Source organism: Cygnus atratus, chromosome 4, assembly GCF_013377495.2.
Source record: "Cygnus atratus isolate AKBS03 ecotype Queensland, Australia chromosome 4, CAtr_DNAZoo_HiC_assembly, whole genome shotgun sequence".
Classification (NCBI taxonomy): Eukaryota; Metazoa; Chordata; class Aves; order Anseriformes; family Anatidae; genus Cygnus; species Cygnus atratus.
The window spans coordinates 44,135,209-44,155,762 of NC_066365.1; the positions used below are offsets into that span (position 1 = coordinate 44,135,209).

General features: G+C 39.8%; 1 protein-coding gene and 1 long non-coding RNA gene across 2 annotated transcripts in view; one reads left to right on the forward strand and one right to left on the reverse strand.

Moving 5' to 3' along the window:
• Positions 1-6,581: 6,581 nt before the first annotated feature.
• LOC118249683 (uncharacterized) lies at positions 6,582-10,859 on the reverse strand. The gene is made up of 5 exons (XR_004779182.1): positions 10,454-10,859; positions 9,838-9,966; positions 8,273-8,344; positions 6,833-6,958; positions 6,582-6,716 (listed from the first exon to the last, which is right to left on the reverse strand). It is a non-coding gene; the product is annotated as an uncharacterized LOC118249683 (long non-coding RNA).
• An 8,265-nt stretch (positions 10,860-19,124) lies between these two features.
• The window catches only part of TNIP3 (TNFAIP3 interacting protein 3), a 59,572-nt gene continuing 58,142 nt past the window's right edge, over positions 19,125-20,554 (forward strand). Inside the window, exon 1 of the mRNA XM_050710366.1 lies at positions 19,125-19,290. Within this exon, the coding sequence (XP_050566323.1) occupies positions 19,288-19,290 (3 nt within the window). The 5' untranslated portion in view covers positions 19,125-19,287. The remainder of the gene's footprint in view (positions 19,291-20,554) is intronic.

A 20,554-nucleotide genomic window follows, 5' to 3' on the forward strand; every position in this document is an offset into this window, starting at 1 on the left:
ACTTCTCTAACACAAGGTTTGCATATATTATGGGAGTTGGAGATCCACTAAGAGGAGTGTATGCAGCTGTCAGGCACATACTTGGCATCAGATCTGGGTGCAGCCATAATGACAGGGAAGGTGGTGAGATGGGATAACATGGAGGGATGTGCAGTGATGTATGATGGAGGCCAAGCCAGGCAGCACTGAAATAGATCAGCATCATTTGACATTGCATAAACAAAACGTTTTCTCCCTTTCCCCCAGCCTTGAATTAGCACAGGCTTCCGGGTACTTATTTATGCTCTCTTTGTGGTAGCTTGCCTGTACTATAGATTGTTATCTCTGAACTTGACTCTGCATATTTATAAGGAGCTAGAGGCTTCTTAATCATGTGCCAGTTGCACTGGGAGTGGTGATTTTCTTGCTTCAAATAAGATGTACATTGGCACGTGCCGATTGTAAAGAAAACAGCTGAACTATGATTTACAAAAAGATCAGTAACTTTCTTCTTGGAGTCTTGTATGCGTGTGACAATAGAAATCTCATGCTCTTCAGCTTCTCACCTTTTGTCTCAAACATCTGGATTCCATAGACACATCTGCTAAGCACCAGGCTTAGCTATTATTATGTTCAGTCCATAGCTGAAGAGTCTTTAAAGCTCATGCAACGTAAGAACAAATAGCAAGAAAACATAGCTTATCCATAGCTAAAGTATTAAAATACATCCTACTAAATATCGCATTAAAGCTGCATCCTTGTTCAGACTTGAAAAGTAATTTTTTACAAAAATGTCTGAAAACATTTCATCTACAGTTAAGTCCATATGGTTGTGTTGTGGCATAGCTCACGCTGTAGATGGCACTATTGCTGTACACCAAAAGTGATCCCGAGCTTGCTCTTCTAGTGACCCTACTCCAAAGGGATTTGTTACAAGCTTTTGAAAGCATGTATTTGCTGATAGGAGGTGGTAGGGGACTGATAGAGCTCCCCTCTCTGTAGAATTGAATGGTAGGAAGGAACAATGAGAGAGGTGTTAGGTTTGTGTGTTTGTGAGATGGTGCTTTGAAATGCATTGGTTTCATAGCTCTTTCTCTCTCATAGGAGTAATAAAGACTGGGTCTGTTATTTCAGTTCCCTGTGAAAGCTGCGTGTGACAAGGAATTTAATAAAGAATTTCCTTATTTTCATCTTTGGGGTTTTTGTGATAATTCTAAAAAGGCTACTATAGCAGTGATGTTTTGGAAAATACCAAAAATGAAAGCCAACGCTTTACAGATTTTGTCAATTTAAACATCTACATCAAATTTTGGAACATTAAAATGACATTTGCCCTGCAGAACGAGGATGTTCTTGGCAGGAAATGGAATGGACACCCTCTTATGTGGGGTATGAGTTCCTCTGGGCTTAGCCATGGCCTGAAATTTTGTGGGGACAGAAACCTCAACAAGGGAGTTAGAGCTGTTGAGTGGCTGAAGATCAGCTGCATAAGCAATCCAACAGCAATTGGCTTTATTTATTGTGGTCAAGTCTTATCTGAAATGGTTTTAAGTTTTTCTTTTTGAGAGGAACAGCTGGAAGTCAGCCTCTTGCCTTTGGAAAACTTCTGTTTTACGAAGCTTTTCAAATGTAAAGGGTCTCAAAGTGACCTATTTTTTTTTTTAGTCTCCACAGGTATTCATTAAAACGTTATACACAAAAATAGCCTTTAAAATCTCAAAGGGAGTGGGGAATCATTGCTTTCAATGTGTTGTGTTTTTTTGTTGTTTGTTTTTTAGGCAAAAATTACCTTTGTGTAGAGAAACAAACTTGGCAACTTGTCAAGATCAGTTGTAAGACGTCTTACCATAGTGATATAGATTAAAGCCTCATGAATACTAGGGCATGTGACGACATTTCCCAAAGTATTCCCAGGGTTCTCCTAAACTGTGGGCACTCAGCTAGAGTGAGCTATGTCTATCATGAGGTTGTATAAATTGTGTTCAGTCATAAAATATGTACATATAGGAAAGTGATATGGTTTATTACAGGACATAAATAGCATATTTTTGTTTATGGACAAAATATGTTTATGTTTATGTTTATGGGTAATGGACAATAATGATCCTAGCTATTCTAGACCACATAAACCATGAGGAAGAAGTTGACCGTCTTTGTTACAGTGTGTACTGTGCATATAAAATTATAAAGTTCTTCAAAGAGTTGTTGACATATGTTTATAAAGTCGTAAGTGGATTAAAGATACTTTACAGGTGGGAAGCAAAAAGAGTACAGAATTCAGTACGATAAGTTCTGGAGTCCCCAGAAGGTCCCCTGGCCTCATGTGGAAGGTACCCCTAGAGGGGATGCTGTCCAGTGGTTTGACTTTGTTTTTGCTGTGGGCACATTTGTTATCATTATGGTACTCTTACCAACTAAAAACATACAAGTATAAGTAAAAGCAGACATCTTTGTAAAATATGTTCTCTACTTAATTGTTTGGCTACTTCTGGCCAATTTACACCTTGAATGCTTTCAGGGCTAGGTGTGAGGTGTAAAGAGGTTGGGTTGAGCTTGATGAGGTAGCAACATTGCAGATAGTGATAGAAACACTAGTATAAGTCAAGCCAAGCTGTACATCGTTACTTTTGCTGTCCTGCCTGTCTTAGTTGTCCTCTAAGTCCAAAGTCAAGTACAATAAGTAAAATTAAAATAAAAATAATCCAGTGAATATGCTGGGGGATCTTTAAAAATGTTTTTACAGGGATTATAGGCCAGAGACTCCGTAGTAGTCTTTCCTCAGTCCTGCTAGCTGTATTTGGGCCTCTGGCCAAGTCTGCAGATGGCAAGGAACGTTTATACTGTTCCTTGGCTGGGCATAGCCCTACTAGCAGGTCTCCATCTTTTTTGCCAATGTTGTCTTTGTATGTTGGTCAGGTAACTGCCTTGCTCAGCATGCCTGCCCAAGACACAAGTCAAACCATGGTCCTTTAGGAAGCATAAAATGGACAAGACTCTTTTGCTTGTACCTCTGTTTCAGCTCTTGCAGGTAGCTGCTACTTTAGCATGTTGTTCTGGAGTCCTCTCCCCAGGCTGGCTGCTTACTCATGTTCTGTGTCCCCCTCGGTGTGAGGCTGGCGGCCTCCCTCTGCATCCAAGTCACAGGAAAGGTGAGGATCATGGTGCCTTCAGGGCAAGTTGTATGTGAGGTGGTCCCTGCAAAAGTAACTGCATCTTTGAGCCCCATCGGGGGGGGGGGGGGGATTAAAAAAAAAAAAAAAAGGTTGAAAAAAGTAAGAAACTACTTTTATTTGGCTGTGTGATGTCTTGTTTTTTAAGCAGGTATTTAGTGGGGTAGCCAATTCTCAGTGAGCTTTTGCTCCAGTTTCTGGAGATGGTCCAGAGCAAAACTGACCCAGATAAACTCGCTGTTTTCAAGGTAGAAGCAGTTAGAGTGCTAAGAATTGGCTAGATCTATAGAGAGTTTTAGAGGAAAATAATAAAAAGTGACTGAGATTCTGTGGAAGTAAAATACATCAGAAGGAAAAAGAGGGCTCAAGGACCACTAAGTTGAAAGAATAACCAAGAATGTGCTTGAGGGACACACACACACACACACAAAAATAAAATTAGAAGTTCTGCTCCTGGGAGTGCATACCTGTTTAAAAACTTGCACATGTAAGAAGTGCATTTAAAAACAAAAACAAACAAAACCTTTCATGATTAAGTAAAAAAAAAAAAAAGGCAGATGAACTTGCTGAGTTTACAGTAAACAACTATTTTTAAAGGAAATCTGTGATAGCCACATGAAAAATAAGGCAAAACATCGTATTTTAATAGACATATTACAGAAATGCTATTTTTCTTAGTATGTGGCATTTCCACTTCCGAAGTAAAACTTCCAAAGTAAACTTACGCAATGTTGAGTTTGAAGAAGAAAATATCAAGAAAGCAAGCCTTTAGTTAATTCATCAGCTATAAATAGGTTACAAAACATAGTTGTTTGTTCCGGGTGAATGGTTATAGGCAATTTTGCTTCTACAAAATTGCATTCACTACTTTTGCAGTAGTCATCTTATTGCTTCCCTTTTTTTAATATATTTTAGCAATCACAAATGCTCCTTTGATTTTTTCCTAGAAACTGTGCTGCAATTATTGGTTTCTGCTTCATTTGTCTCACAGATGACTGAGATACTGAGAAACAACTTCAGCATAAAATTCGTGAGGCCTTATGCTAAATATTCTTATTTATGCTCATCCATGCAAAATAATTTCTTTACTTATTCTAGGAAGTGTAAGATGACTACTACTTACAGGTTGTATTTGGACGTATTATAGGCTGTTACTAGTGTTATCATGGTTATAATGTACAAATCAACCAGATAAAACACCCAAATGCACTGAGTGCACCTGTCACCAGTCACATTTTGTGTTCTTGTATTAACTGTATACTGTGTAATAGAAACAATATCGATATATGTGCTGTACTTGCTGTAGTTTTTATCAAATACTGTTATACTAATATGTATATATACTAAAATTTTTTTGCTCCATAAAGCCGGTATTTGTCCTTCATGAAGGATTTCTCGTATCTAAACTAATTACAGTTATATTCCTAATTTTTGATGATTTCAAATTAATTAAAAAAGGGTAAAAAAAAAAAAACCAAACAAAAAACAAAAAACTGCACCCTTTGTGGTTTCATTTTTGCTTAAGAGTCTCTCTGTCCAGATTGGTTTCTGTAGTGAGGACAAGGTTCATTAGCAGCTACGTTGCCTGCTATCACTCTGCAAAGATTTGATAGATTGTCTCAATCTTCCTGGTTCTTGTGAAGAATGAAATAAGGGACAAGTAGTCATCTGAGGGATTCTCTCAAAGAAATAAGGGATGGTCCCTTAAAAAATAAAAATGAATCAACTGAGATGAGTCCTATGGATCACAGCTTGAGCACATAAGACTTGACTGCTTGCATTGCTTGGGACATCCTTTGGAACCTGACATTTAGCCCAGGGATGATGTGAACTGACCACTTTCTGCAGCAATTAACTAAGTACAGTGCACTGGCTGCCAGGCAATAATCAATGTAAGTCATTATACCTGGTATACTTGCCCCTTTTTGGGGCAGGAGACTGACTAGGTCCATGAATATACCTCTATGCTGCTCTGCTGTGAGTAAACATGTCATCTGCTTCAATTTTAATAGCATAGAAACAATTAGATACTGAAATGTAACTTCTACTTGAGCTCTTAGGAGTCGGGAAACAGGAGCAATGCATCTTCTGCTGACTCCTATGTAAAACCTATCTTGTTGCACTTTTTTGAGACAGTTCATTGAAAGCTGATACCTAAGTCGAGTTACATTTCCTATTGATCAGTGTTTGCTTGGTTCATTCACTGTTCAAATTATTGCCTAGATGCTTAATAGGCCACAACTTAAAGCACAGAATTGCACAAGTAAATATGCTTCTGTCCACATGTTGTCTTTTATTTTTTGTTTTCAAAGCTGTCCATAACATTCTCCATGGGAATGGGGAAGGCTATCTTAGCTAGCAAAGGTAGGGGAGGGTGTTTGAGGAGATTTTGGCTGATGCATCTCTAGTGACACCTTGTGGGATGTTTTACAGAATCTTCTATAACTCTCCTTTTTACCTCTTTTTTGAGGCATAAATAAACTGAAAGGCTTATTTGACAAAAAGTTGTCCACATACTCCACATGAGATATATTTACATTTCTGCACCAGTTTAGAGGTTTTGCCTTGTTTGTTTGTTTTGGTTTTGCTTGTTTGTTTTTCTCCTCCAGGACTGGCATTGTAACTTTTAGTTAGTAGGATAAAATAAATACACAACCAAGATGCTATTTGGCAATTAAGGACAGCAGAGAACTGAAAGATGATACTTGGTTTGTCGGATTTTCATGGTCACTGCTGGATTTTCATTCAGTACATTTTCTGGAATTGCTACATTATAAGCCAGATGTTCAGGTTTAAAACTGAGGTTTAAGAACTGATGCAGCAAATTAATTGAATTAATCTTTCCTCGGAATAGTACATTTGTTTCTCTGTTTTTTAAATTGATGTTATATACAGTACTCTTTACAAAACACCTGAAAACAATTACTGTTCTTACTGAATTCTCTGTTTACATAATCAGACCCCCCAGTGCTGCACTCTGGAACAAAAAGTACCAAAACAGTTAGCTGATCTTTTGCAAACAGCAGTTAAAGTGGAATCTCTGTAAACAGCACTTTGGCTCTTGATTTTTGTCAGACCATTTTTATTTATTTTTTTCTTCCTAGGGTGAAAGGATGAAGTCAATTGAAACAACACCCACTTGTAGACTCAGCTAGTAATTAATTCAACAGGACTTCAAATTAGACTGTTCCTCTGATGAAGTATTCTCAGCAAAAAGAGGTAGAAATAATGCACTTGAAATAAGTAGGTCCTGTGAACTATCACTGACATTCTAGCTTCATTTTTCCTTGAAACATCAAACCCATTACAGACCAGCACAAACACACACAAAAGGCATATTTCACTGTTCAAAGCACTTTGGCATGCTTTCTCAACTATTTCTTTATTTTTTATTTTATTTTATTCATGTTTTACACTGAGCCAGGTAAGATGGTAACTGCCTTTCACTTGTTTAGCTTTGAAATCTAGAAACACGGCAGACTTGAAAGTCTCTTACAGTTTCACCTTCCATGGCTATGTGCCACTAAAGCTGTTCCTAGAACCTGAGAACTTCCAGTGAACTTTAATCTGTAAGAGAGAGATGAGCTGAATGTTGCATTTTTTCCTCAGAAAGACATGAGTGTCATGAAAAATAAGAGTTGGATGCTTGTTTCTGCTCCAGTGAATTCAACAGTGACCTTTACCTTTCAGTTCAGTGGCTTCAGGACCATCCTGTAGATGCAGGACAGCTGCGGGATTAGAGGAGAGGGCTGGAGAAGGCCATTCCCAACGGTGCTGAAAACCCAGGTGTGCATAGGTGAGGAGGTGAACTGGGGCAGTGGAGAGAACAAGGTAAGTGGTAAAACTAGCTGTCAGTTCTTTTGCATGCAAACGTTTGAGAAAATGAGCGTTTTGCTGAGTGAAGTCACTGTTGCATGCCAGAAATAGCAGTCCTGTGTGCATGTGACATACCTGCTTAAAACAAACAAAAAAATCTATTATAGGCCCTTCTTTAAAATAAAAATAACTTTTAGTAAAGAATAAGATTTAATTATGATCATAAAATAATAAGAGAAATAGCAGATTCATTGTTTTTATTCAGTGGTTTCACTGAATATGCCTTTGGAATTTCTGCTTCTCTTGCTTCTCTCTTGCATAGGCAGCATTTTGTTTGTTCTTTGCTGTTATTGCTGGACAATTTGGTGCCAAGTTATTTTTCTAATCTTCACAGTCAATGTGTTGACCTCTGTGATTACAAGACGTAGCTTTGTTATATAAAATGCAATTGACTGGGCTGACAGAAAGATGAGTATCTGGCTCCTAGTTAATACCCTGAAAAACATACCTGGCCTATATAAAATGGTCTCAATGGAATTATTTTTATCCATTATTTTCTTAATAAATGCTAATAACTGCTGTGAAGGAAATGTATTTCATAATGAATTTCCCTTTCCTGCAGTGCTTTAAGGTTAACTTAGATGTTTTCTTCAGTACAATTCTGAAAACTGCTGCAAACTCTGGAGATACAAACCTCAACCTGATCCCTCTAGCTATTTGTCTTACATGCTAAGTATACCAAAAATATTTTAAATGCCTGTTGGTGATGCTAAATAAAGGCATGGGAAAATACCAAAATAGGAGGATTGAAGAACAACAGAATTCCCTTCACTTGAATCAATATATGACATTACTGAGTTAACTAACCCAACTGAACTAAAAACTGCAAGTTGCAAAATTATATTGGTTTCTGTCATGAATGGCGTATTTTATATTTAGATGTTAAACAAATATACTCAGGCTCCTTCTAGTGGATGTATATCTGGTATTTGGTCAATTCAGTTTGCTGGTGTGATTGTGAGTTTTCCCCATGAGCTCTGTCATTTGGTTAGGCACCCCGGGAGAGAAGGAACTACTGGGAGCTCTGATCCCAGAGCAGATTGCCAATGAGTGTGGGTGGTTTCTCTATTTTTTTTCTCCTTTTTTTACATGTATGCTTAGTTATAGATGAATTTTGAAACTAGTTGCAATAGTTTTCCAGAAGTGAAGTAGTAATATTAGCCTGGAGAAGAACAAGCAAGTAGAGGCTATGCTACGAAAGCACTCTGAAGCAGGTAGACAACTGGGATTGCAAAGTGAGATGCTACCTGGAGGGCAGGCACGTGGGTGTTCAATCCACGGATGTCATCTTTGTCCAACATCAAGTCTGTTTCACTTGGCTGGGGTGGAGAGGGGAGAGAACAGTTATCTCCCATCTGGATTACATGATTTAACAAAATTGTAGTAATGGTTGGGGCCTTCTTAACAGGATATTTTTTCAGAAGAATGCTGGCTTACTGATTGAAGCTCTTCGCAGGTCTAACTAAGAATGAGGGAGGACTGAGCTGCTCCTGCAAGGGGTTGCACAAGGGGTGGAGGTGAGGAGGATGCTGACCCCGGGTGCTGCTCTGTAGCAGTTCAGCAACTGGCTGAGAGGAATATGCAGCAAGGGCACCAAAGGATGAGTTTGAGGCTGTTCCTCCCTGACACCTGCCTCTCCTTTTGCTTGGGGGTGAGGAGGCTGGGGTGCCCAGCTGTGTACAGGGTAGAGGGGGGAGCAAATGGGCAGCAGGTTCCAGTATTCCCCTGTGCCTCATTTTGCCTGGAAGTGTACTCCTCTGTTCTCAGTGTACTCCTCTGCAAGTGGGGGCTGAAATACTTGTCCTGTGCGTGTGAAGAGGGGCAAAGGAAAGGCTAGCTGTTGCTTAAGCTAGAGTGCCTGAGGCATCTGGATACTGGCTGATCTAAGGCCAGTAGCTGTGTGTCCTCCTCCTTCCCTTTGGCCCCAGTATTTGTCCTCTTCTCATTTTTACTAGAAACTTAATTCTGCACCCAGTGGAAGTGTTGTAAATAGTATGTATCTGCAGAAGAGTTTTTGAAAACAGTAATTCAATAAAAACAACTTTTTTTAAAGAAAATTTATAACCAATTTACCTAGGCTTACAGGTGAGGAAACTTTAATGTGGGAAATATAGTAAGATAAATCTCCTGAAGAGCGGTTGGAGAGCAATGCTGGAAAAAAATAATGTACAAGACTGACTGTTCCTTTCATGCCCAGCAGAATATTTTATCTGTGTTTTTATAAAACCATGAATGTGTATTTAGCTTGGTCCTTTGCTGACTGAGAAGAAGGAACCAGAAACTTGTCTTTGAGAAAATGCTATGGATTCTCCTTCAGCCAAGCATAGCTGTATTGATTTTTGTTTTGTCTAAACACACAGCTTTTCCTTTCCTTGCATTCCATTTTTAATTTTCCCTGTCCTTTCCTTAGCCACCCCAGGCCATTTTGCTTCTGTGGGGTTGTGTAACTAGTCCTTTAACTGATGTCCTTGATTCCATTGCTAGTTTTCTTTGTTTCCATGTCTTCCTCTATATGCAGGCATTGAGCCTTCTGAGAAGAAGTAAAAAAGAGGTTTTTAATAGCTGGATCTAGAAGTCAGTCCAATAAGGCCTGTTAAAATAAAAAGCCATTCTCAAAACCATCCTGTGAATGAAAAACAATTTTACAAAGAGAGGTGTCTGACCTTTTCTAATTTAGTAGTTGTTAAGATTTCACAAACAATTTGGTGGAAGTGTTGGCCCAGTTCTACAGCAGCTGCTTGAGAAATGAAGCTGTTGATGTGCTTCATACTGCTTCCATTTTAATTAACATGTACTTACACTACTTGCTTACCTTTTTTTAATTTTTTGTTCCCTCTACCGTTTGAAAGTGAGTCCTTTGAATCATCAATTACGTAGTTTTTCAGCGCTGATAGAAGCAGAGGATGGTGTGACTTTCTGGTATTGCCTCCTGTTGCCACCTCTGTAGTGATGAAGTAGAATTTATGCAGTTAATCTCAGTACAAAGATGGTAGCTAAATACAACCATACTCGGCAGCAATCAGAGGACTCTGTATAGTACGAATGTGAAGCTATGCGACTTTCTTAGGCGTCCTGCACGGAAGTAGACAGGCAGTGTGACTCGGTGAGGTAGCAGCGTGATTTAGTGGCAGAACAACCCTGTGTTTCATCCTTGGCCTGCTGGTGATCTTCCTCCCCGTAACACGGCACCAGTGCAAACGTACTGGTGTGCCAGTGCTCTGTGGGAGCCTCACTTGCTGGGCCATCACACAGTTATTCAAAATCCTAATTCCTGGAGTTTCGTAGTCAAGGCAGAAGGTGTCCCATGCTCTCACAGCCTACATATGAAACATCCCACGCAGTTCGTAACCACCCTCCTGCTTTCACTGTGTGTGGGGGAGTTTATCTTTACTAGAAACAGTAATTGCAAAAATGACCTTCATACTTACTGAAAGCGCTAGACTGCTCCACTCTGACTCATGGAAGGGAGCCCAGATATTGGGTAACGGCTTGCTTCTTGATAATCCATTTCTCTGTCGTCTTGTGCAATAGTTGAAACGAAGGCTAGTTCTGTGTCGGATTCGGTGTTGTAGGTGACGCATAGAGCCGGTCTGTCTTTGCCAGAATCTAGGATGAAGTGAAAAACTACAAAACCGCTGCTGACTGATGAAAGCAGCCTTGCGTTGGCTCAGCTGGGTTTCAGAGCGAAGGCTCAAATTTCGGCGTGTCTTCTGGTTTCAGTTTTAGAATAACAAATCCAGTTCAGTTCATGCACATCCAGTTGAAATAAAAGCCATTGCTTTTATTCTCTAATCATTTTGCCTCCCTAGTGGATCCTTGGTCTTCCTCTTTACTGTTTTCTTAGCTGATTTTTGTTTTTCTTTGTCATGTTCATCGGTGTTTTACTTCAGCAGGAAATCCCCTTTTTAAAATGCTATGTAATGAGTCACTACCTCTGTTTGCTTCAAGCTGAAGGGGATTCCAACTATTAAATTGTATTATTGCTAAATATAATCCTGTTCCATTGTGTAGGTTGTAGTTTGAAACAGAGAAAGGTTTGCGGAAGTAGTAGGTTAAACAAGCAACGTTGTTGTCAGTTTTGTTTATTAAACTGGAGATTAATGGCAATTCCAGTAAGAAGTAAGCAGATTAGAAGTTTAATAGATCAACACACATTTTAAATTGAAAAAATTACTCAGCAGTTATGAATCTCTGAAGATCTATAGGGCTGTGCTGTGGGGAGAAACAACAAAAAAAAAACAAAACCAGTGCATAAAAGCTTGTGAGTTCCCAGTAATGAATATTAGGATTTGTTCAGCAAGAAGCATGATCTGGTTTGGGGTTTTGTGTATGTTTGTTTGGATTCAAAATTTAATTGCTCTGATTTCTTTTTTACTCTGGCATGGAAAAACGCTTTGAATTTCTTTCACTACAGATCTGAGTATCTCTGTCTGTATTACTGCTGTTTTAGCCCACGTTGCTTTAAGTTGCCATCTTCTGAAACCCTCATCTACCACATTCTGTGATCTGGAGTGATGCTGCGACTCGATTAATCACCTTTCAAGACTGTGTGTGCATACAGGAGATGGAAATATCAAATTGCAATAGCCTTTGGTCCAGCCTTGTCATGCACATACAGATATGCAGGCATTTCAGGTGTATTCACAGGACAATTGATTTGCTTCCCCTTTCAGCTCCAGATTTCCTTCCTTATTTTCAGTATTTACCTGAGAGCTTCTACAGGCTCTGTAATACAGACTCTTCTGTCCTGCTGGTGACATCTACCTTTGTGCTACATGAGATGGCTTGCTTTCTGCTGCTTCCAGACTTGGAAATACCTCCTTTTATTTATATATATATAAATATTTATAGATAATATATAAATATATATTTATATTGTGGCATCCCTGCCTATGGCAGGGGGGTTGGAACTAGATGGTCTTTAAGGTCCCTTCCAAACCGAGCCACTCTATGATATATATATACATATATATATATATATATACACACACACATATATATAAAAATACACACACACACATATATAATATTCTTGACCCTTTCTAGTTTTATCTGTCATTTAAGCAGAACTCAGCAATTCCAATTTCTAAGTTATCTAAACTACCTCTCCCTCCCCACCCCCCAGTGCACCATTTAAAAGCAAGTCGTATCAATATCTTCATTATCATATGGAAGGGGGTGGTTACTTGTAGAGATACGGTGGTTATTAAGCATTGAAAAGGAACCATGATGTTGCTGAAGGCCCCACAGTAACACTCTTGAATTTAAAAAGAGTCCCACTACTGGTTTTACAGCTTATTGCTGTAAAGGAAATAAGTTAATAAAAGCCACAAAGTTGTACAATTTCCCATAGCCTTTGACTAATGCTTTTAGAGAAAGAACATTAAAAAAATAGTCTTAGCTGAAGGTGAGGGGATTTCCTTAGGAAGAATGCTTTTAAGGGGCATTACTCTGAAACCATAACCTCAGGAGTCATTTTCTAACAGTGAGGAACATCTGCCCAGATGAATGGGAGACTAGAGACAGCTCAATCCCCAAACTATTTTTGGGCTTTACCTTTTTTCAAAGGTATTTAGGTGCTAAAGACTGAGTTTTATAGCAATGCTCTAAAATGTCTCATTTGCTTAGCTATGGTCCTTTTAGGGCAACAGGACCAAAAGAGCTGGGCTGCTCCACAGGATAGAAAAACTCAAACCCTGCATTGCAAACCAGAGCAGCATGGTGCAGATACACTCAGGTGGGTCAGTCTGGAGTCACTCTGGGTCTGGGAGCTGACCAGCTTGGCCAGTACAGGTCAGGCTGCTCCAGGGAAGGTCCTAAGTGAGTAACACCGGGTTTCCCATTTACCCAGTGCAGCTGAGGTTGTCTTAGGGTCGGTCCAGCAACCTAGACTGTCTCACATGATGCTGAGCAGAAGCTGCTGCTAAGTTCCACCACAGTGCAACACCCACATGGATCTGGGGTTCAAATTTTGAAACTAGTACTCCATTTGTCTTGTTTGAATAAAACTCTCATATAGATTAAATCTGTCTGATTTGTAGAAGTTGAATAAGCCTTTTAGAGAAATTATAGTGAACTAAAGCTGAATGTTTGTTAGCATTTGTAAGACAGTAATGGAACATTTATTGGACTAACTTGCTCTCTACTGTGATTTAAGGCTTCTTGAAAAATAGGATGCTTAGAGAGGTATTGCAAAGGTTTAGAGTGAGGTTATAATTAATAGGTAATATATTTATCCCTACTTTGTAAAGTAATCTGTACTTGACTTTTTTAGGTCATGATTGCAGGGGAAGTACATAGAGGAAGTAAAACTGCTTGCTATAGCCTCCTAGTGCTCCAAGCACTTGGCTTTTTTTTTTTTTCTTAGAGGAGAAAAAAAAAAAAGCAACCTTATCTCCACTACAGCAAATGGCTTTTCCTTACAACATTTAAAAAATTAATCATTTTAACAACCTTTTTCTTTAGTGTTCAAAGAGTTTTTTACTTTGCTCTTGATTGTTCCCCAATGCTTATACACTGCCTCTGTCTATGTTTTATGAGTAAATCTGAATAACACAGGGGTACTGCTTCCATAAAATTCAGGTCATATGAGGTGGAAATAGCAACCTAAGTTCAGGAGTTCCTTCATTTTTATAGTTCTTTCTTTTAGTAACAGGAAACAGCTCTAAGGCAATTTTCTTGTAGGGTGATGTATGGGAATGCTTGCCTTGATAGATTTTTTTGTTGTTGTCTGTGTGCATATGTTATGGGGAGCTGTATTAGAAATGTTTGGATCTGGCTTCTAACAGTGAGAGAACTCTCCCTCTAATGTGGGTATTAGCTTGGCCACACACACTTGTATGTCTTGCAAAACCATATAGTGAAGTTGTAAGCAGATATTATTCTTGATTTTACAAAAAGGGAAAATTAGATTCATATGCTTTTTGGGGGGGACAGGGGACTTCCTCTGTCTGTTATGATGAGTATTAGTGGTTGTGAAAAAAGGTCATCAGGTCTTTCAGAGAGCCTAGAAAGAGTACAATTCTCATCTGAAATGTAGTGGACATGTCACCATTCACCATCCTCCTCTGCTGCAAAGTGCCTTTCTTCCTGTCCACCAACAACCAGGATACCTCCTATGAGATGCCTTCATTTCCACTGTTTGCCCTTGGTCAGCTGCAAGCATGGCCCAGGAGAAGGTATCTTCCTTTATTGAGCTATCTGGGCCAATAGCAAACAGCTAGCTCTTACCGGGTACATCAGACCTTACTTCCTTTTCCTTTTTTTTTTTTTTTTTTTTTTTTTAACCCAGGCTCTCTTATGTCATCTGCTCAGTTGACAATTTACAGCCTATAAGAGTGGTGTTAGTAAGCTTAGCCTGTCATTATCAGCTGTTCAATGGAGGGGCTTTTTTTGTACAGTACTGTTTGATATTATTCCGTATTGCCCTGTTCAGTATCTTTCTAGAGTTTCCTAACCATGATCATCAGGTTCCAATAATTCTTTAATTAATGTGACCAAAACCTCTGCTGTGATTGAATTTCAGGATGATCCCTGTGTACAGAGCAACAAGCAAACGCAGTGAAGAGTGGCTAGTTTTTTTTTTTTTTTAAGTATTTAAGTATTTTTTAGTCATTTTAAAACACTTCTGTATGATCTATTTTAGAAACACGGCATAGCATAATGAGTGTGTGCCTTACCCTTAGGGTGGGCAGCAATAGTGTTTGTGACAATCCTTCATTTTTTCCACTATCTTCAGCTCAGCCTTGAATGTCTTGCAGTCTATCCTTGGACTTTACTTTGGAGGCGTCCAATGTTTCAGGTGAACTTGCAGTTTTTGGCAGCCCCTGAATCTGGAAGCAAATGCTTTGTCTCATCCAAAAGACACCTAACGGTCCCTGGGGGGTAAAGTCATGTTTCCAACAAACCAGTAGATGTTGCTTTAAAACTTCAGTGATGTATAGTGTGGGAAACTTATTACGGCTTCAGAGTTGACTTTTCTCTCTTGTTAATTGGGAAGCAGGTTAAACTCTGCGTAGATAGGAAAGAAAGCTTTCTGAAGCTTATGTAGACAGAGAAATTCCTTTCATGGAGGATTCAGACATTGCCTAAAATCAGGTTTAATTCCACTTCAGGACAAAATTTAAACACTGCAATATTTCAGTAAGAAAAACTGCAGTGGCTGAAGCCAATGGGTGGACAACCAGCTGGGGAAAAAGGCGGACATTTTGGCCAGAAAAAGGGATTTGTATTCAAACTTCCCTGATGCTAAACTGTGTACTTAAAGGTCATGGAACTGACGAATGTCAGGGAAGTAATGCTCTCCTGGCCTGCTTTAAAGCCTGTTTTCAATTTCTGGCTACTGTTCTCAGTGTTGTAGAGGTGGAGGTGAAAGACCAGGTCCATTGGAAAAACATGGAAGCATACCAACTGATTTCAAAAAGGACCAGGCTGTACACTTGCAGTAGAAGTTTACAGGGAAGATGTTGAACTTGGGGATGAGGAGCACTGGCATCCCTCTTGATCAAAATCTGAGGTGGCAATTGACTTACAAATAAAGAGCTGTGTGGTTGGATGGAAGTGAGACCATTGCTGTCGTCTCTCCTTACCTTGCTAACGTATCAACTTCCTGAACTTCTTCATGAAAATCCAGTGAAATAGTGAAAATCCATAAAAATATATTTGAGTAATAATAAAGAATTGATTGAATCACCATCCAAGACCTCATAAAGTAGCTGTGGCCTTTCCAGTTTTTCCATAAGGAAGGGAGAATTTGTTGTGGGTGGTCTTTCTTTTGTGGCTAAGCAGTAAGCCACACAGGGAGCAGGAATAGAGTGGGTGGGAAGTGCTCTGACTTCTTGTACATCTCAGGCAAAACCCGACGGAGTCCAAACCTAAATCAAAGCTGTTCATTAACATTTAGGTTAGAACTGGGTAGCAGTATATTCCTCTCCAGAAAGGTCACTTCTGTGAGCACAAAAATGTATTTCAACTCTGTATCAAGTGTGGACAAGATGCACCCACACCATTAACTGAGTTTTCATCAAAAACATGACAGCTAGGACTGACTGCCTTGTGTTGCTGCTTCTTGATTTGGGGCATCTGAGTCTGTTTAAAAAATATACAAATAAAAATGATGATAACAACCAATCTATTTCTGTGAGTGAAGCAGAAGAGTGTTTTAGCTTGACAAAAATGTAAGTGCGTGGGAGTGGTTCTCATTCATGCACCAAAAAGAGGAGGACAGCTGTAGACAGCCAGTGAGTAACATTGATGTCGACAACAGCAGGCTGCCTTTGTTCAGCAGGATGAGTTCTTAATGCCCTAAGTGTGGTATCAAAGTATAAACTTAAAAACTAAGTCTCAGAAACTTCCTGTACGGCAGATCTGTCTTCAGCTTCTTTTCCAGAATAGCAGAGTTCTAAACTGTTTTGAGCATTTTGATTTTTTTTTCTTTTTCCAATCTCTGTTCTTCCTTGTAGCGATCTCTTCTCTTCTCAATAATACTTACATGGCAATTAAGCCCTTTACAAGTCACCTAGGATCCGGTACTTTAAGCTGCCGTCTTTACATTATATTAAATTTTCTCTAACTCATTTCCTTATTTTTCCCATATGGAAAGCCCTTACACGAACAGTTCTTTAGTGGATGATAAAATAATTTGAATGGCAGCCATCCAATCTGGGCTTTCTATAGATAAGTGGCTTGGGTATGCATGAGAAGCAATGAATTTTTTATTATTCAGGCACATTATGGTGTAGCCAAAGGGGCTTTCCTCTTCTGAATGGGGGAGTGGGGAGGTCAGGTAAAAAGATGCATGTGTGATTTCTGCTTTACCCCCATGATTTTCCACTGGAGGTTAAGAGAAAGGGTTCCCCCTTCAATTTTTCCATTGACTACTTTTCTCTGCCTCCACAAAACATTTTGTTGTGCCTACCTTGTGGTGGTGAAAATAGCATTATGTTCATGCCACTAGTGTTTATTCAGAGTTCAGAATGAAACAGACTGTTTGAGCCAAGGTGGCTGCTAAACTGGCATTAACAGGACAGGAAGAGCCCACATTTTCATCTTGGATTCTTTGGAATGACTTAGAAATGTTTGTAAACATTTTACATTTTCTTTGAGGAATGGCATATTTGGCTACTTCTATTTTTTTTTTCAGCCTTCCAGATAAGAAGGCACCTGATCTTTAAGGCTTAACTGTCCCAGCTTTACCTGGTCTTGGACTAGAAGAGATCTGATTACTCCTGGTCTCTCTGGAAGAAACCACAGCAGTGCAGTTGAACAGGTGATGGATATTAAATGCAGGAACAGTACACATGGAAAGATTTAATTTAGCTCTATCATTGTTGCTTAGCTGACAGATGTCAACAAAATGACGACAACAACACGCTGAACTGTGTCCAGTCCCATGGCAATTAAGCATGTTGGTCAGTCCAAAGTCAAAAGCTGTGTTTTAGTGCAGAGAAAGCCAAAAAACATAGGAGGCTAGATTTGCTGTATTTTTTGTGAAGGCATTACTGAGGAAGAAGAGATGTTATTCCCTTGTTACTTCATTAGCTGGTGGAAGAAGCATTTCCCCTCAGATGCGTATCTCCTGGCTTCAATTTCTTTTGCTGCTTGGAAGGATCTGGGTACATGTCATTTGTCTCAAAGATAGTGCTCTAACGGCTTGCTACTGAGCTTCTGCTGGTGGGTTGCTTTCAACCTCCCCTGAGGAGGCTGTTCTGCTTTTTATAAGCACTTATATATAACTAAACTAGTGATCAGAGCAAGAAAAAGTGGGCTGATGTAAAGCTGAGTGAGTAGGCTGCTGTTCTGAGAGGAGGAAGATATTTGAGTTTTAAAAAAAATTTTTTTTTTGACCAGATAGACGGTAAATCTGAACTCTGGCAAAAGTCTGAAAGTCTGAACCATCAAGCTAAAGTCATTAACATTTTCCCCAACAAACCAACAGCAAATACTTCACACACAGTGAAGACTGTTACTGCAAAAGAATAGAGAAATTGCTCTAACTCCAGCAGTTAAAACACTTGTCCAGGAGGTGCAAACACAGTTAAACTCCCTTCAGGCAGGAGAAAGAGTTGAGCCTTGGTCTCCCACATCCTGACCCTAGCCTGTTGTTCTCCTCTGCTATAGTTGCAAATGCCTGCTGCAAATAGTTTTGTTTCAACAGGGAATTGGACACGAATTTGCAAATGATTATTGTGTGTGTGCATGTGAGAGGCAGAGGGTAAATGGTTTGACAGAGAAAGATATACCCTACTCTGCTGAGCAACTGTGATATTTCTGCTAGGAGGACGAAAATGCTTCCAGGGCAGTTAAATCACTGGTATCTCCAGTGCAGAAGACAACAGCAGCCTCCTAAAAATGCTGGAAAGGTATCCCCTCCTTGGTGCATGGCTGCGCAGGTTTTGTTGTCATAAAAACTGAAACCAATACAAGTCATGCTGAAAGATGAACCTTTTCTGAACATACTTATAATGAATCTTTCATTTCTAGGTAACAGAATGACAGTGTTAATTTTTATCATCTGCGAAACTTGATTAATGAGCTCCTAGGTGCAGTGGGCTACAGCCTGAAATGAATAGTATGCTCCTGAAAATGCTACATCACTTCTTGTCTGGGCGGAGGGGAAGACGTTTGTGCAGTCTCCACCTCTCTACGCCCTCTTCCTCAGCAAGAAAATCAGATACGATAATGAACGTGGTGCTTGTTGGCTGGCTAGAGAGCTGAATGTCACTGCTGATGAGGAGCCTGCGGCTGGCTGCACCGAGCGCTATTTCTGCAGGGAAACCTTTAGAATAAATTCTAATTAAAATGCATTCCTAGAAATGGGTCCCTGACCTATCTCCTCCTTACAGTAAATTATTCTACTTCTAGATTAATACTGGTGCTATATACCTTTTGAGCTGATACAACTTTTCCACCGTGCTAGACTGCCGCTTTTCCCACTGCATGCCTCTCGCTGGCGAGTGGGCGTACCATTGTGTCACTGTTCCATGGTAATCTGAAGAGCGAGAGGGAATCCTCTGTGGTCTCTTGCAAGCACTGCTTTCAAGTAGAGCTGCGTGGGCTGTGTTTATTTGTGAGATATGAATGCGTCCCCACCGTTAGAATGACTTTAAGAAAGGGGTTTCCCTAAGCCTGGGGTGTAGGTTAAACCTTGAGATAGATATATATTTGCCTCCAAACCGCTTAGTTGTCATTTGATTCAGAGAGCCTTTATTGAGACTAGTGCCTTCTAAGCTAGCAGACACGGAGATGAGCACCTTGCCTGACAATGGTGAGTAATTGCTGCATTCGGAGCTGGCACCGCTGTGTCCCTGCCTAGCCTCAGGATGAAATCATGTGCCTCTTTTTCATCTACCAAAAAAGATTTCAAATCCCAAACCTGGTATTCTATGAGGTTTTTTTACTTTTTATTTTCTTCATAATTGTGTATAAATCATGTGATTTTATGCACATTTATACTCTGCTATAGCAGAGTTCTTGTACTCTCTTTTCTCGTACAAGGCTGGACGGTGAATGGTACAGAAACAGTAAAGCATTATTGCCATGTAGAGCATTTGGGCTGTGCCAAACCATTACTTTAGGGTAAATCTAATGTTAAAAAAAGATTTGGTGCATATCTATTGGGTTTGACCCACACTTCTTCCTTGGGTAACATTTCTGCTGAAACTTTAGGAAATTTTACCTGTTCTATAGAGTTTGGGATGTGCCCTGTGGTACCGACCCTGATGAGGGGCCACAGGATTCCCTTGGCTGGGTCTGTGATTAGGAAACAGAAGGGCCCTTTATCCACAGCTGCTACAAATTGTTTTCTGTAGTCCATGTAGCATTTGAGGGTGGTCCAGGGCTCTGGGCTGGGTGGTTTTTGCTTGCTATGTTGCTGTAAATTGCCATTAATGCTCTATCCCAGAAAAAGTTTTGAAGCATTTCAACCCCGAATAAGGAATACTTGGAGTCACAGCATTAGAAGTTTCAAGTGGTACATTTTCGGTTAATAGGCATAAACAGAGTGAGCCGTGAGGACTATTGAGGCTTGTGTAGAAGGAATAGAAAGCAAACTTACGTGCGTGCTTTTTCTCTCTGTGTTTTAATTCCTTGTCTGATAAAATATAAAGCTGCAGTACTTGTAGCCGTTGCAGTGAGAATTAACCCTTCTGTCTTCAGAGCCAGTGTTTGCTGCCAGAGGGCCTGCACAACCATTACACTAGGATAGCTGTAGGACTCTCTGCTCCAGTTCCCCTCTCTCAAACCAAAGTAAAAGTTGTCAGTACACCTATGGGAACTAAAAAATGCTCACAGCAACCCACTCAGAAGACCAGGGAAAGAGTTTCATAAAGGGTCATCATCCCTTCACATGCTGCTGGATCCTTAGTGCACCAAGACATACTGCTGGCAGAGTCCTAATTTCCAGCAGTGAGAGTACCACGTTTTCAGAAGTGTGGGCACACTAGAGTGTATACAAAGAAGCTTTTTTGCAATGGAATGGGCTTGTCAGATCGTTCCTAGTTTTCTATAGGCTCATTTCTTCTTTCTTATTT